The 13,382-nt window shown below is 49.5% G+C and overlaps 2 protein-coding genes across 3 annotated transcripts in view; one reads left to right on the top strand and one right to left on the bottom strand.

Annotated features, from left to right (window-relative positions):
* Positions 1-8,534, bottom strand: part of LOC100930432 (zinc finger protein 260-like) — a 46,367-nt gene extending 37,833 nt beyond the window's left edge. For both annotated transcript variants that reach the window (XM_031963932.1, XM_031963931.1), the window contains exons 1-3: positions 8,455-8,534; positions 2,552-2,771; positions 1,557-1,636 (exon numbers count right to left, since the gene is read on the bottom strand). In XM_031963932.1, coding sequence (XP_031819792.1) covers positions 1,557-1,636; positions 2,552-2,585 — 114 coding nt within the window. In that variant the 5' untranslated portion in view covers positions 2,586-2,771; positions 8,455-8,534. The remainder of the gene's footprint in view (positions 1-1,556; positions 1,637-2,551; positions 2,772-8,454) is intronic.
* Positions 7,067-9,667, top strand: LOC116422685. Its single transcript, XM_031961721.1, has 3 exons — positions 7,067-7,101; positions 8,386-8,829; positions 9,273-9,667. Exons 1-3 carry the CDS (start codon positions 7,067-7,069, stop codon positions 9,646-9,648), a joined length of 855 nt encoding a protein of 284 aa, XP_031817581.1. The 3' UTR covers positions 9,649-9,667.
* The last annotated feature ends 3,715 nt before the right edge of the window (positions 9,668-13,382 follow it).

Here is a 13,382-nt window from a genome sequence, read left to right as displayed (position 1 = left end):
GGGCGCTTTGAAATTGGTTACATGATGTGGTACATGAAGATAATGCAATATTATTGTTCTATAAGAAATGGTGAACAAGCTGATTAGAGAAAGGCCTGGAAAGATTTACACGAACTGATGCTGAGTGAAACAAGCAGGAATATGCTACACAATAACAGTGAGAATGGGTGATAATCAACCACAAAAGGCTTGGTTCTTCTCAGTGGGTCAGTGATCCCAAGCAATCTCAATAGACTTTGGACAGAAAATGAATTGAGGAGCCTGGATGTAAATCAACACACGTAGTACATTCACTTCTTTTTTGTTTTTTTACTCTCTTCCACAGTTTTTCCTTTTTGTTGTCTTTTTTTTCTTTCCCAACATGATTCATAAAGCAATGTGAATTAAAAATAAACTTACTACAATTAAAAAAAAAAAAAAAAAGAAACCATATGCACGACTGGGAGACACTGATCCAGGACCGCCCAGCACAAGCACCCACATCAAAGTCGCTGTGCTCTCTGCCCGAAGCAGACTTGGAGCAGCTCAAGATGCCCCACATGTGCACGTGAACTCCGTGTGTCCGAGCTCTCCGAGCTTGTATGCATCTGATTGGCCACAGGTGGACACTGTAACTCAGCTCTAATGCAACGATGTCACTCTGGGCCTCCGAGAATGAGGGACAACCACCATACCACAGCCCTCCGTCAGGGCTAGATGAAGGAACTGAGGCAGAACAGGTTTAAGATGTTGGCCGGCTAGTGGGGGTCGGAAGCTGGATTTGAACTCACTTCACTAATTACTCCAACTCAAACTAAAAGCTCCCTCCCCCGTCCTCAGAGCATGTCCTGTCTGTCCCGATCCTGTTGTCTCTCAGTGATTAAATGGACGACCCTGCAGGTGCTGGGCCAGGCGGGAGTGGGCCGTGGCCAACCAGGGCAGCCCTGGCTCTTCAGCAGTTCAGTGGTCTGAGGCAACCCCCATTAACTTGGGATGGGAAAGGCATTCGCATCCAGAGAGGGAGCCATGCAGAGTGAAGACCAATCCACACAAGCTATGTGCACTCGTTCCCCTCCCTTTTCTTCTTTTTTTTTTTTCCTCTTGTGGTTTTTCCTTTTTGTTCTTATTTTTCTCTCACAACATGATCCATAACAAAACATGAAAAAAAATTTTTAACCAAAAAAATGTTTTTATATATAACTGGGGGAAATTAAAACACACACACACACACACACACACACACACACACACACACACACACACACACAAAGGCAAAGGCAAAAAGAAAATTTACAAAGTCTGGTGAAAAAGCACAAGCAGCCTGGGGATAAGACCCTTTCTGCCCCTCCTAAGCCTGGCCCTAGCACTTCATTCTCGGAGGAAAAATATTCCTTTGGGGCCAAATGAGGGCATTGGAAGAGATGCTTTCTAAGGATCTGTGGCCCCTAAGAAACTTTCATTATTGGTCAGAACAGGTCAGGGTCGGGGAAAGAAAGCAACACGCTGGGGTTGGGTCCAGAGGAGGACCTGCCCAGGCAGAAGGGGAAGACAAGGGGAAGACTCATCCCTGCACTTACCTGGAACGCAGCCAGCCCACCTTCCTCCTCCTTCTCCTCTCCACTCCCTTGGGGAAGGCCGGGGTCTTGCAAAGACAGGGCTGAAAGAGAAAAAGGAGCAGGAGTGGACATGGCTAACAGAGGCCGGGGCCTGCCGGGCTCATATGGAGAAGACCCAGAGCAGGGATGGGACATCCAGGAGGAACCTGCGGCTCGGGGTCCATGGCCTGGCCTGCAGCTGCCACTTTATAGCAGAGAGGACTCAGCAGACCCAGATTCTAGCCCGGCTCTGCCAGTGACCAGAAGAGCACCAGCAAGACCTTTGTCACCGTGGCCTCCAGAGCGATAAAGGCCGACCGACCCCACGCAGGGAGTCTTCAGAGGCTCAAGGGAGACAATACAAATGGAAGCACTTCTGTCAAGTGAAAATGCCTGACTCGGGGTCAGCTGCAGGGGCTCTGATTGGAGTGGGGGCCAGCGCCGGATCAGGGGCTTCCTAGGGTTTCCCTGCAGGTCCAGCCTGCTGCAGTGTGAGGGGGCTGAGATGTGGCCCTCACCCAGGGTCCATCCAAGGGCCCCCCTGCGACTTGGAGATGCGAGGGCCGTGCTTTCTGCCGGACTAGAACAAGAGGCTCCACCCAATGAGAGAAAACTAAGTGGGGGCAAAAGGAAAGCCCCACACTTGGATTCAAGCAGTCACCTTCAAAATGACGGCCTGGGGGAGGGGTCCCCAAAGAGGACCTCATTAAGTTTTGCATGGCCTGCAAGCTCCGACAGCTGCACCTTGTGCTTCCTCTCACTCTTGCACTGCTTTAACAAAGAGATTTTTTTAAGAACTCAATCTTGATCAACGAGACTAAGAGGCAAAAGAATGTAGGTGCTGGGCGGGCCGGGGCTGGGGAACAGAACCTAGAAAGTGCAGCCCATCTGGACCGAGATGTGGACGTGGGGGGCCAATGGGAAGAGAAACAGGGGAGATGCTGGTCCCCATCCCCCCACACATGCACAATTCTCACCTCTTTCTTCAATCACCACAGCCACGCTCTCCATAGTCACCCCTTCCTGGAAGATCTGATGTTACCAGAGTGCTGGATCCCCGAGCCGGGCCGGCAGGAAAGCACCGCAGCCCCCGGACCTGCTTGTTCACATCAGTCTCATTCAAAGATCCGGATGGAGTCCCCGGGAGGACGCAGCCTTGCCCTACAGCACGGTCTCATTCCCCGCCTCTGGGTGGAGCTGAAAGAGCAAAACCCAACCCTGTTACTCAGAATCGCTTGTGGAGTTGGAGACAAGTTTGTCAAACACACCAAATTTAGCTCTGGGTCAAAATAACGTTTAGAGGAGCCAACCTCCAGATACACACACACCTATTTTTTTTTTTTTTTTTGGGCGGGGGGAGGAGGAAGGCAAGTGGCTCAAGTGACTTGCCCAGGGTAAAGTTCTGTTAAGTGTCTGAGGCCAGATTTGAACTCGGGTCCTCCTGGCTTCAGGGCAGGTCCACTGTACCACCTGGCTGCCCCTACACACATGAGGGACACGTGATCTCACTGGGGGGCACCCAGTTCAGATGACAGCCCTTTTACGTGAGAAACCGCATCCGCCCCCATCAGTTTAATGATCACCTCTGTGATGGGGATACTCACAGGCTCCCTCCTGACCTCTAGCCACACACCCAAAAACCTGGGAACTCCCACACTGGGAACGCCCAACTCAGAATATCTAGAACATAAGCTTTTCTTCTCCCCCAAGGCTTCCGCTCTGTGGAGGCCCCCTCCGCCATCTTTCTGGCCTACAAACTCACATCCCTGAGATCCATTTAATCACCTGCCAAGTCTGGTGGCTTCCACCCCTCCCCCCCCCCCCCCCCCTTGGCCCTTTCCCTCTCCCTGCTCCACAGTGACCTTCCCAGGCTGGGGGACGGGCCTTCCTCCTGACCCTTCCCACCTATTTACACCTGACTCCTCTGCGCAAAGCCTTCAGCTCAGAGAGGAAGAACCTCCATCCCCCCCCTTTGGTTGTCGGCCTTGCCTGGACCATTCCTCCTCCTCATCTCCATTTTCTGGCTTCTTTCAAGTCCCAACTAAACCCTGCTCCAGCCTTTCTTGGTGCCCCCATTTTTGCTGCCCTCCCCACTCAGCTGTGAGCCCTGTGACAGCAGGGGCCCTCCTGCCTTTGTCTTCACTATAAATGTGGAACAAACGCTTGGAGCCTGACTACTTCAGGATCCCCCCACCTCTCACCTAGAGAAGTCCTCAGAGTTTGGATCCTACCACAGCCCCGAGCAGTGCTCCTTCGTGATCCTACCACAACTCTGAGCAATGTTCCTCCACGATCCTACCACAGGCCTGAGCACTGTCTCTCCGTGATCCTATCACAGCCCAGAGCACTGTCCCTCCATGCTTAGGAAGCCTGAACTGCCTTTGTCTCCTCTTGGCCTTTTGTCATTCTGTCTCTCCCTCCGACTCTAAGCCTTTTCTGTGACCTCAAATTGTCCCAACTCTCAGTTCTTTCCCAAGCCACCCTTGCATGACTACTCTCTTGCTTTCCCTATTCCCTCTTGGTAAACTGGCTTGACTCTGCACTACATTTATGTTCCAATATGGTGCCCACTTGACCTACGGGTAGTCACCCATTGCCAATCTCACCTGTGGGTCACTCCCACCATCCACCACCTTCCCTGCTACTGGACACCGAATGGACTGGAACAAAGTTACAAAAGATGTGACCAAGTCTGCTACAAATTCTTCTTGGGTAATCTTAACTGGGCCCTCTCTGCAGCAAGGCAGTCCTTGCTCCCTAGTCCAAACTCGGACCACCTCCAACTCCCTACAAACCTCACTGAAAATATTAAGTTCAGCTGAAGCTTCTTTTCCCCTCATCTCAGACCTCTCAGACATCTCCTTCCCCCACTGCCTCCTCCATGTCTCTCTCTCCCACAAAAAGGCAGCCCTTATCCTTGCCAAGGCAGGCCTCTCCCTCCCCATCTGCTCCAACTGAGAGCCCCTAGGGTACCCCCATTCCCTATCTTCCATCTCTCATCTACTTGCTCCTTTCCTACTACCTACAAACACATCCTTGTCTCCCTCATCCTAAAAATGATGGATCCTGATTCATCAAGGCCATCATCCTTTATGTCCCCTTCTCCATCAGTGAATAAGCAATTATTATGCACCACTTTGTACCAAACACGGTGTTAAATCCTGGGGATTGAAAGAAAGGGAAAACAGTCCCTGCTCCCGGTCTAAAGGGATGGCCAGCAAGGCAAACATCTATGTATAAATAAACAAGTGATACAGAGGATAAGCTGGAGCTGCTGCTGTTCTTTGTTATTGAAGAGGACCATGACACTAACGTGCCAATAAACTGGAGCTAAGGGAGGGTGCCATGTAGTCCCCTGCCTCCCTTCCCACTCCAGAGCTCCTGGGGCCAGTGGCCAGAGGAAGATGGAAATGACCCACAAACTGGAGATATACAACAGGGGGAAGGCACCAGAGTTAAGGAGGACAGGAAAAGCTTCCTGCAGCCAGCAGGATCTGAGCTGTGACAGGAAGCCGGAGGTGCTAGGGAGAGAGTTCCAGGAGGGCTGGGCTGGGGAGGGGGGCTGGTGACGACGCCAGTCAGGAAAGCCTTTCATTACCAAGGACCAGAAGGTACAAGAAGCTTGGAGATTGCGGGGGGGGAGGAGGCAGGCCAAGGAAACTCTCAGTGCCATTTCCTCTTCTCCAACCCTTGGCAACATGGTTTCCAACCTTATCACCGGAAGCAAACTGTCCTCTCCAAAATTACCCATGATATTAATCACCAGCTCTATGATCCTCCCTGACCCATTGGCTGCATGTGACACGGCCCACAACCCTTTTCCTCTCTCTTCAGTTCCAGTTCTCACTCCTTTGACTGCTCTTTCTTAGGCTGCTTTGCTGCATCCTCGAGAGGACCTACCAAGGCTCTGCCCCGGGCCCCTACTCTCATGGATTTAATTACAGTCCCTACAAATGACTCCCTTCTACATATTCAGTTCTGATCTCTCTCCTGAGCTCCAGCCTCCTATCATTTATTGGCTTTTGGACATCCCTTAAGCATCTCAAATTTAGTGAGCCTAAAGTAGATTTCATCTTCTTCTCTGCTCCCATCCCCCCAATATTTTTTCCCATTTTCCTATTACTCAAGGGCATGCTACCGGAAACCCAGGTCCACCACCCTGGTGTCTGTGATTCTTTTCTCATCCTTACAGCACCTATCTGTAGCCAAAGACCTTTGCAACGTCTCACCTAGGTCCTCCTCCCTCTGCTCACACAGCCACCACCTTGTAAAGGTTCTTATCGCCTCACTTCTAGACCCCCAACAGCCTTTGGACCGACCTTCCTTCCAGGTCTCTCCTTTCCGATCCATCCTGTACTGTTGCCAAAGTGTTCTTCCTAAAACATGTGCATGACTGTCACCTTCCTACTAGAAATCTTCACTGGCTCCCTATCAACCTCCAGAATCCAATCTCAAATCCCGAGCAGCATTAGAAACCCTCCTTTTCTATACTATCTCATTTGGAAATCACATCATCTCCTATGGATTTTGTTTATTAAAAATGAAATAGAAATCAAATAGTTTTAATTATAAATGGAAACATGCTTTTCTGAAATGTTAATTACATATGAACATATATGTGCATATCAGGAACGGTCCTATGTATGACATGTAATTATGTACTACAATACATGCATTATGTGTATGCATATTAAGGGTATATTTATATTTATGCTTTATATATAATGCGCCCGCATCCTTTCCTGAGCTCTCTGGCTGCTAAGACCTTCTCCTTAACAATCTTGCATTCGGGTGCATGCTGTCTGCCAGCTCCTCGGGCAGCTCTCCTCTCCTTGTGTCCCTGGATCCTTGATGCCTCCAGGGAATAGAAACTTAACAATAAAGAAGCTGGGAGCTTAGTCAGGCCCAAAGTCTCTCTGCCTTTGGCTATATTACCCCTTGGACCACGGAAAAAGGACATTGCCAAATCCGTGCTGGGCCTTTCTGGCTTGGCCCGGTCTGCCAAGATTCCGAGGACACGATCTCTGAGAACCCTGAGTCACGCCACAGTGAACCGCCAAAGTAAGTGAATCATAAACGAGAAATGATCTTCATACTAATATACGCACACGTGTGTGTGCATCTACATGCAGAATGCATATTTAATTAAAGAGTTTGTTGGTTGTTCAGACCAGTGATCTCCATGATGTGGTGGAAGATATGTGTGTGTGTCATTAATGTGTGTCATTGTCTAAGAGCCGAGGGCAGGACATCGGGCCTTGTGGAAAGGGCCTGACATCGGGGAGCTGATCCCATAACATGCAAGTGACCTGGACTGGAAGGAGGGCTGGGCTAAGTCAGCCTCACTCTCTCGTCCAGAGACGATTCTTCCCAGACACAGAGAAACAGAGGAGGGGCCCCGGCCCAGGAAGCCGGGGCAAGGAGGCTGGAATGGAAGGGGAGAGGGAGGCCCGTGCCAGGAGGCTGGAAAGGGCAGCTGGGCCAACACCATCATGGCTCTGGGTACCAGAGATTGCATCTCGGCGTGGTGGGCAGAGGGAAGGAGGAAGAGACCTAGGGCCATGGGGAGGAGGGGGGGGAAGCAAGAGAGATTGTCAGGAAGGAGGCTGGGAGGGGTACAACCAGGGGCAGCTCAGGCTCCTGGGCCTAGAGAGCTCACCACCCCCCCAGGGCTAAGGCTACCTCCCTGGAAGACCCCTCTTTCCTTAAGGCTAAGGCTACCTCCCTGTAGGACCTCCCCCTCCAGAGGCTGACTGCCTCCCTGCAGACCCTCCCCCCCAGGGCTAAGACTGCCTCCCTGCAGACCCTCCCAGGGCTAAGGCTCCTCCTGGAAGACCCTTTCTCCTCAAGGCTGCCCTCCCTGCAGGACCCCTCCAGAGCGACTGCCTCCTGCAGACCTCCCCCAGGAAGGCTGCCTCCTGCGCCTCCTAAGGTTGCCTCCTGAACCCTCCCCAGGGCTAAGGCTGCCTCCCTGAAGACCCTCCCCCCACCAGGGCTAATGTTGCCTCCCTGCAGGACCCTCCCCCCGCAAAGGTTAAGGCTGCCTCCCTGCAGACCCTCCCCAGGGGCTGGCTGCCTCCTGGACCCTCCCCAAAGGTTAAGGCTGCCTCCTGCAGACCCTCCTCCAGCAAGCTGCCTCCTGCAGACCTCCTCCAAGGCAGGTGCCTCCCTGCAGACCTCCTCCTAAGGCTGCCTCCCTGCAGACCCTCCCCCCCAGGGCTAAGGCTGCCTCCCTGCAGACCCTCCCCCCTTAGGGCTAAGGCTGCCTCCCTGCAGACCCTCCCCGCCAAGGCTAAGGCTGCCTCCCTGCAGGACCCTCCCCCCAAAGGTTAAGGCTGCCTCCCTGCAGGACCCCTTTCTCCTCTGGACTAAAGGCTGCCCTTGCAGGGACACCCCCCCAAGCTTCCACACATGCCCCCATCCCCAGGCCCACCGGTGACTGCCTCTAGCACTTTCTCTCACACCGAGTCCCGCCCCGAGAGCTCCTCTTCTCCCCCAAACTCCCTTCGTGCCCCCAGGACCTCCCCTATAGAAGACGCATCCAGGCCCCTCCCCTACAGACACTATCCAACAAACCCTCTCCCGTAGAAACGTTGTCTCCATCGCCCCCGCCCCTCTACTCTGCCCCGTCTCCCCCAAAAGACCCTCCGACAGACGCCCCCGCCGCCCCCACCCTCGCAGACACAGCCTACAACTCCCTGGGGAGACCCCCGCCCCCATCCCCTCAACCCCGCGCAGGCGCACTCGGCGCTCCAAGGACCCCCCGCGGGCTGAAGACAAAGCACCGGCGGAGCCGCCCAAGATGAGCCAGGGCGACGTGGGAGGAGAGCGTCAGCAGCAGAGAACTGGCTGCCGGGCCGGGCCCGCCATCCCCACTCACCAGTCCCGGGTCTCTCCTCCCCGTCAGTGCGAGGACCGTTTGCCGGGGCGGCCACAATGAGCCTCCAGAGCCGGCCGGCCACCAATGGCGGAACGCCGGCTCCCGGCCGCTGCGCCTGCGCACACGGAACCTCGTTCCCGGACTACAGTTCCCGGCGTCCCGTCGGGCCGGCGGTGCGCAGGGCGGGGCAGCGTGGGCACGTACTTCAGCGAGGGGCGGCTTGGCGCGCTACCGTAAGTCCTGTGCCCGCAGAGTGCTTCCCGCTTTCCCTTTCTGTGCCTACGCTCTCCCCGCGAGCCGGGGCTCTTCTGGTTTCCCAGGGTTTCGGGACCCACCTCCTGCTTTTGGTCTCCTCATCCCTTCCAGGCGTGCTCGGTGAGGACTATTAAGGCCAGTTTTACAGAGGAGGAGGAGGAGGAGGAGGACAAGGAGGAGGGGGAGGAGGAGGGAGGAGGGGAGGAGGACGAGGGGGAGGAGGAGGGGAAGGAGGAGAGGACGAGGAGGAGGGAGGAGGAGGAGGAGGAGGGGAGGAGGGGAGGAGCAGGAGGAGGAGGGGAGGAGGGGAGGAGGAGGAGGAGGACAAGGAGGAGGAGGAGGGGAGGAGGACGAGGAGGAGGAGGAGGAGGAGGGGAGGAGGGGAGGAGGACGAGGAGGAGGAGGCCTTTCCTTCGCCTCCGACCCCTACACCCCCCCATCCCCCACCCCCGTGGTCTATGGCCACGCCCCGCCTCGTGTTACCGAGTTTGCTGAGACAAAACCTGGCCCTAGTGTTAGTCCTCAGTGGGTAAGGAAGTCCGACACCCGGGCCGCGCTGCCAGTGGGCGTGGTCTCGGAGCCTGTTCCTGCCCTCCAGGAGGCCACAACCTAGCACCGGGAGACACTGCGCTACAGATGGGTCGTAGAGGAAGTAAGAGGGGAAGCCCCCAGAAGCCCGGGAGGGCTTCCTGCAGAAGAGGGGAGCCGCCGTCTGCCAGCAGTTACCTGCACTCTTTTTGCCGAGAGTCGAGGACCAAAGGGGGAATGTTTGAGAGACCTTGCAAAGGGGGAATCCCCGCTGACTTGTGTTTCCTTGAGGTGGAAGATGTCACATGCTGTAGTTTTTCCATTGTATTTCTTTTTCTTTCTTTTCTTCCTTCCTTCCTTCCTTTTTTGCTGCTGAGGCAATTGGGATTAAGTGACTTCCTGTACAGCTAGGAAGTGTGAAGTGTCTGAGAGTAGATTTGAACTCAGGTCCTCCTGACTTCAGGGACTCTTAGCCACTCCAACCACTGCGCCACCTAGCTGTCCTTCATTGTATTTATTGATCAAGATTTGACTTCGTGCAATTTTTGGTTTTTTGCTGGAGTTGGCCTGGGATAGCTAATCTTCCTGACTTTGCCGAGGCATCCATTTTGGCGAAGAGCCTTGAAAACAATATTCAACAACGGATTCATCCCGTATTTACCAGCTCACAAGTGACAGATCTAGAAAACATAGAATCTCATTGTGCTCATCGTTTGTTGGTTGTGAAAGAACATTGCATTTAATAGACACAGTACCTCCCATCACTTGCAGGATTCTTTCGAAGATAAAGCATTACAAACAACTGTTTAGTAACATTCTGAAAATAAACATGCGCATGTTCCACAGAACTATTCACTATTGTGGGGAGCCAAAACCAAGCTCGAGGAGGGATTCCCTGTGGATCATGTGGTCCTTCAAATGCTCCTTTATGTACAACACTGTGTTAATTACATCAAGCCAAAATGACATTGCAGAAGCATCCTGGAAGAGACACTTTCACATTTTAATTATGAAGATCCAAATTGTCATCTTCTCCTCCCTCCAACCCCATTGAGAGCACAAGAAAAACAAAACCCATTTTAAGTATTTGTAATCAATCAACACAGCTTTCCACATTGGCCATGTCTTTAAAAATATTTGTCTCATTCTGCATTCTACATTTTATCTATTTATTAGATTATTACCTATATTTTTTGCATTAGTCCTCTGAAGTCTTGGTTGGTCATTATGCTAAGAGTCCATCATCATAGTGGGAGGTTTTGCCTGGCTCAGTCCACAATAATTTTTGGCACAGTTCCCTACTCTCAAGTCTCCTGTCCCCACAAAATAGGGATCAACCTTGAAAACTGTAAGCTGGCAAGCTGGATATCAAAGTTTACTTGGGGTGTGGCTGATTTGGGTGAACCGGTCATCTTATTTCATATTCGCTAAAGGAGTAATAAAATAAAAACCCTTCTTTCTACTTCACTTAAGACATCAATATATGGTTGTCTCTGTTACTTGTTTTATTTCTGGAATCCTATCAATCAGTCTGGAGGAAACAATTTCATGAAAGGTATCGTAATCAACTTGCTCCCAACAACATAGGTAAACACAAAGTATTTAAGACATAATGGCAGGTAGGGGACTTGATGAGCCTGGAGTCAGAAGGACTCAACTTCTGAGCTCAACTCTTGCCTCAGACACTGTGAATCTGGGCAAGTCACTTAACCCTGTTTGTGTTTCCTCATCTCAACTCCAGTATCTTTGTCAAAAAACAAAACAAAACAAAAAATTGGGATCATAGAGAGTCCAAAGAGTTTAACACGACTGAAACAAATGAATGATAAATATAAAATATATTTATGGGAAAGGATGACTTCTTAACAAAAGAACAAATGTTTTCACTAAGTGGAAAGTAGGGATGAGTGAAACAATTATAATGGAAAAATAGGATGAGCATAAATTGTAAAGAGCAGGAATTTTGGAGAAATATACTTAATATAATATACTTAAGACTCAGTATGCTTGTTCTACAACAAGGTGTTAACTCAGTGGAATTGATAAGACAATGGTTATCTAGTTTAGCATGTGAGTTCCCTAGTTCAGTATGATTGCCCTAGTAATATAATGATTAGTTTATACTCAGTATACTGTAATGATGCAATTATAATAGAGCATATAAACTGGAACAAACTCAGAGACAGATTATGAGAAGATAAGAGGACTGGTGGCTGGAGCTCAAGGTCTCGGACTCAGACTTCAAGATAGAGACTCTGCTACATTCCTCCACTGAAACTCATTCTGAAGGGCCTCCAGAAAGGTAGCCTGCACCCCAGGCAAAGAAAGAGACTGTGAAGGAGACAATAAAGAAGTTTGGACTTTATCCCTGGCTATTTTCATGGTGATTACCCTGCTGAAATGAAGGCTGGTCCCAAGACCATCTAAGCTAACCGGAATATTACAATAAATGACTGAATAATAGTGGAGAATGAAGCTCAAGAGAGTGGAACTTTGGCCTAACTAACCAAGAAGGACAGTGGGTTTACAGGGCAGTAAATAGAGAGAAGTGATGGTGGTGTGGTGGTGGTGGTGGTGGTGGTGGTGGGGTAGTAGAGGTGGAAAGTTCATGAGAAGACCCCAGGAGGCACTAGAAACTTCATTATAAGCTTGCTTATTTTTTTTCCTTTTTAGTCCATATACAATGGTCTTTGGGATTCCCTTTGTCCTTTTCTCTCTGCTATTTTGTTATAATGTTTGGGCTAGCTTTCTGTAGGTCCTTGAGATCAGCCTGAGTCCTTGGTCTTAGTGGAGAAGTGATGAAAGCAGGAGAGTCACCATTAGGCTGGTCTAAGATGGAATGTCTCTTCCTGTCCTCCTTGGCTCTTTTATTGTATAATACTTTATTGTAATTACATCATTACAGCATACTGATTATGTGTAAATTTCGAGAACCACTAAGTATATATGTGATCTAGAGAACAATAATCTCATCAATTCCACTGAGTTAATACCTTGTTTCAAGTATATTTCTCCAAAGTTCCGCCCTCTACATTTTGTGAAGTCTATTTTTAAATAATTTTTTATTCTCCAACTATAATCCTTTTCCCTCCTTAACCCCCTTGCAACTGAGAACTAAAGAAAAATAAAAGCGCTCTTATAAACATGGATAATGGGTCAAAACAGAGGTCCATGTTGGCCATGTCAAAAAAGTGTGTCTCATTTTGCTGAGTCCTTCACCTCTCAATTAGCTGGACAATTCATTCCATGCTTTTTTTCCTCTGGAATCGTATGTCTTTACACTGATAAGAGTTCCTAATTCTTAGTTGTTTCCCTTTACCATATTATTGCCATATAAATTGCTCTGTTGGTTCTGTTAATTTCATTCTGTATCAGTTTCTTTAAACCGTCCCATTAATCATTTCTAACAATAGTATTCCATCACTTTGACATTTATTTAGGCATCCCCAAATTGATGGGCATGACTTTAGTTTATGATTATTTGCCACTACAAAAAGAGCTGCTCTATATATTTTTGTAATCCTCAATTAGAGATAGTTTGCTTAGGAGTAATACTTCTATTAATTTATTCTCTCCTTTATCTTCTCCCCTTTCCTTCCCATTTTCCTGATAAATGAGATGTATTCTTGTACCCAACTGTGTGTGTTGTGTATATTCTTCTCTCTTTGATCAGTTCAGCTAAGTGAGGTTCAAATATCATCTGCTCCACTTAACCCTTCTCTTCTTGTTTGTATAGACTTATACACCTCAATTATGGGAGAAATGTTCTGCAGCCTTCCTCTCCCCCATTTAGTTTATTATTTTTCTTTTCACTTTCCATTCTTCTTTTGAGATTTTCAAGGTATTTGTAGATATCTTCTATTAGAAGGTTTTTATCTAATATCTAATATTTCCCTTTTGATCCCTGGTAATGATAGGATTCAGAGGGAGTATATTTGTCATTTCCACATATTAAAGTATAAAGTTTATCTTTGATTTGTCCTTTATGATTGCTCATGTTCACCTTTTTATGTTTTTTTGACACCTGTGTTAGCACTTCAGAATTTCTGTGTAGCTCTGGTTTTTTCACTAGGAAAGCCTGGAAGTTTTCTATGATGTTAAAGTATTTATCCCTCATAGGATAATACTCAGGTTTTTTAGGTAAG

This window comes from Sarcophilus harrisii, chromosome 3 (genome assembly GCF_902635505.1).
Source record: "Sarcophilus harrisii chromosome 3, mSarHar1.11, whole genome shotgun sequence".
NCBI classification, from domain to species: domain Eukaryota; kingdom Metazoa; phylum Chordata; class Mammalia; order Dasyuromorphia; family Dasyuridae; genus Sarcophilus; species Sarcophilus harrisii.
This window is presented reverse-complemented; position numbering and strand designations above follow the sequence as displayed.

Coding starts and splice junctions, on each gene's coding strand:
- LOC116422685 (XM_031961721.1), top strand. CDS start 7,067: ATGGCTCTGGGTACCAGAGATTGCATCTCGGCGTG. Junction 7,102..8,385: donor AGAGATTGCATCTCGGCGTG/GTGGGCAGAGGG, acceptor AAGATGAGCCAG/GGCGACGTGGGAGGAGAGCG. Junction 8,830..9,272: donor ATCCCTTCCAGGCGTGCTCG/GTGAGGACTATT, acceptor CCGCGCTGCCAG/TGGGCGTGGTCTCGGAGCCT.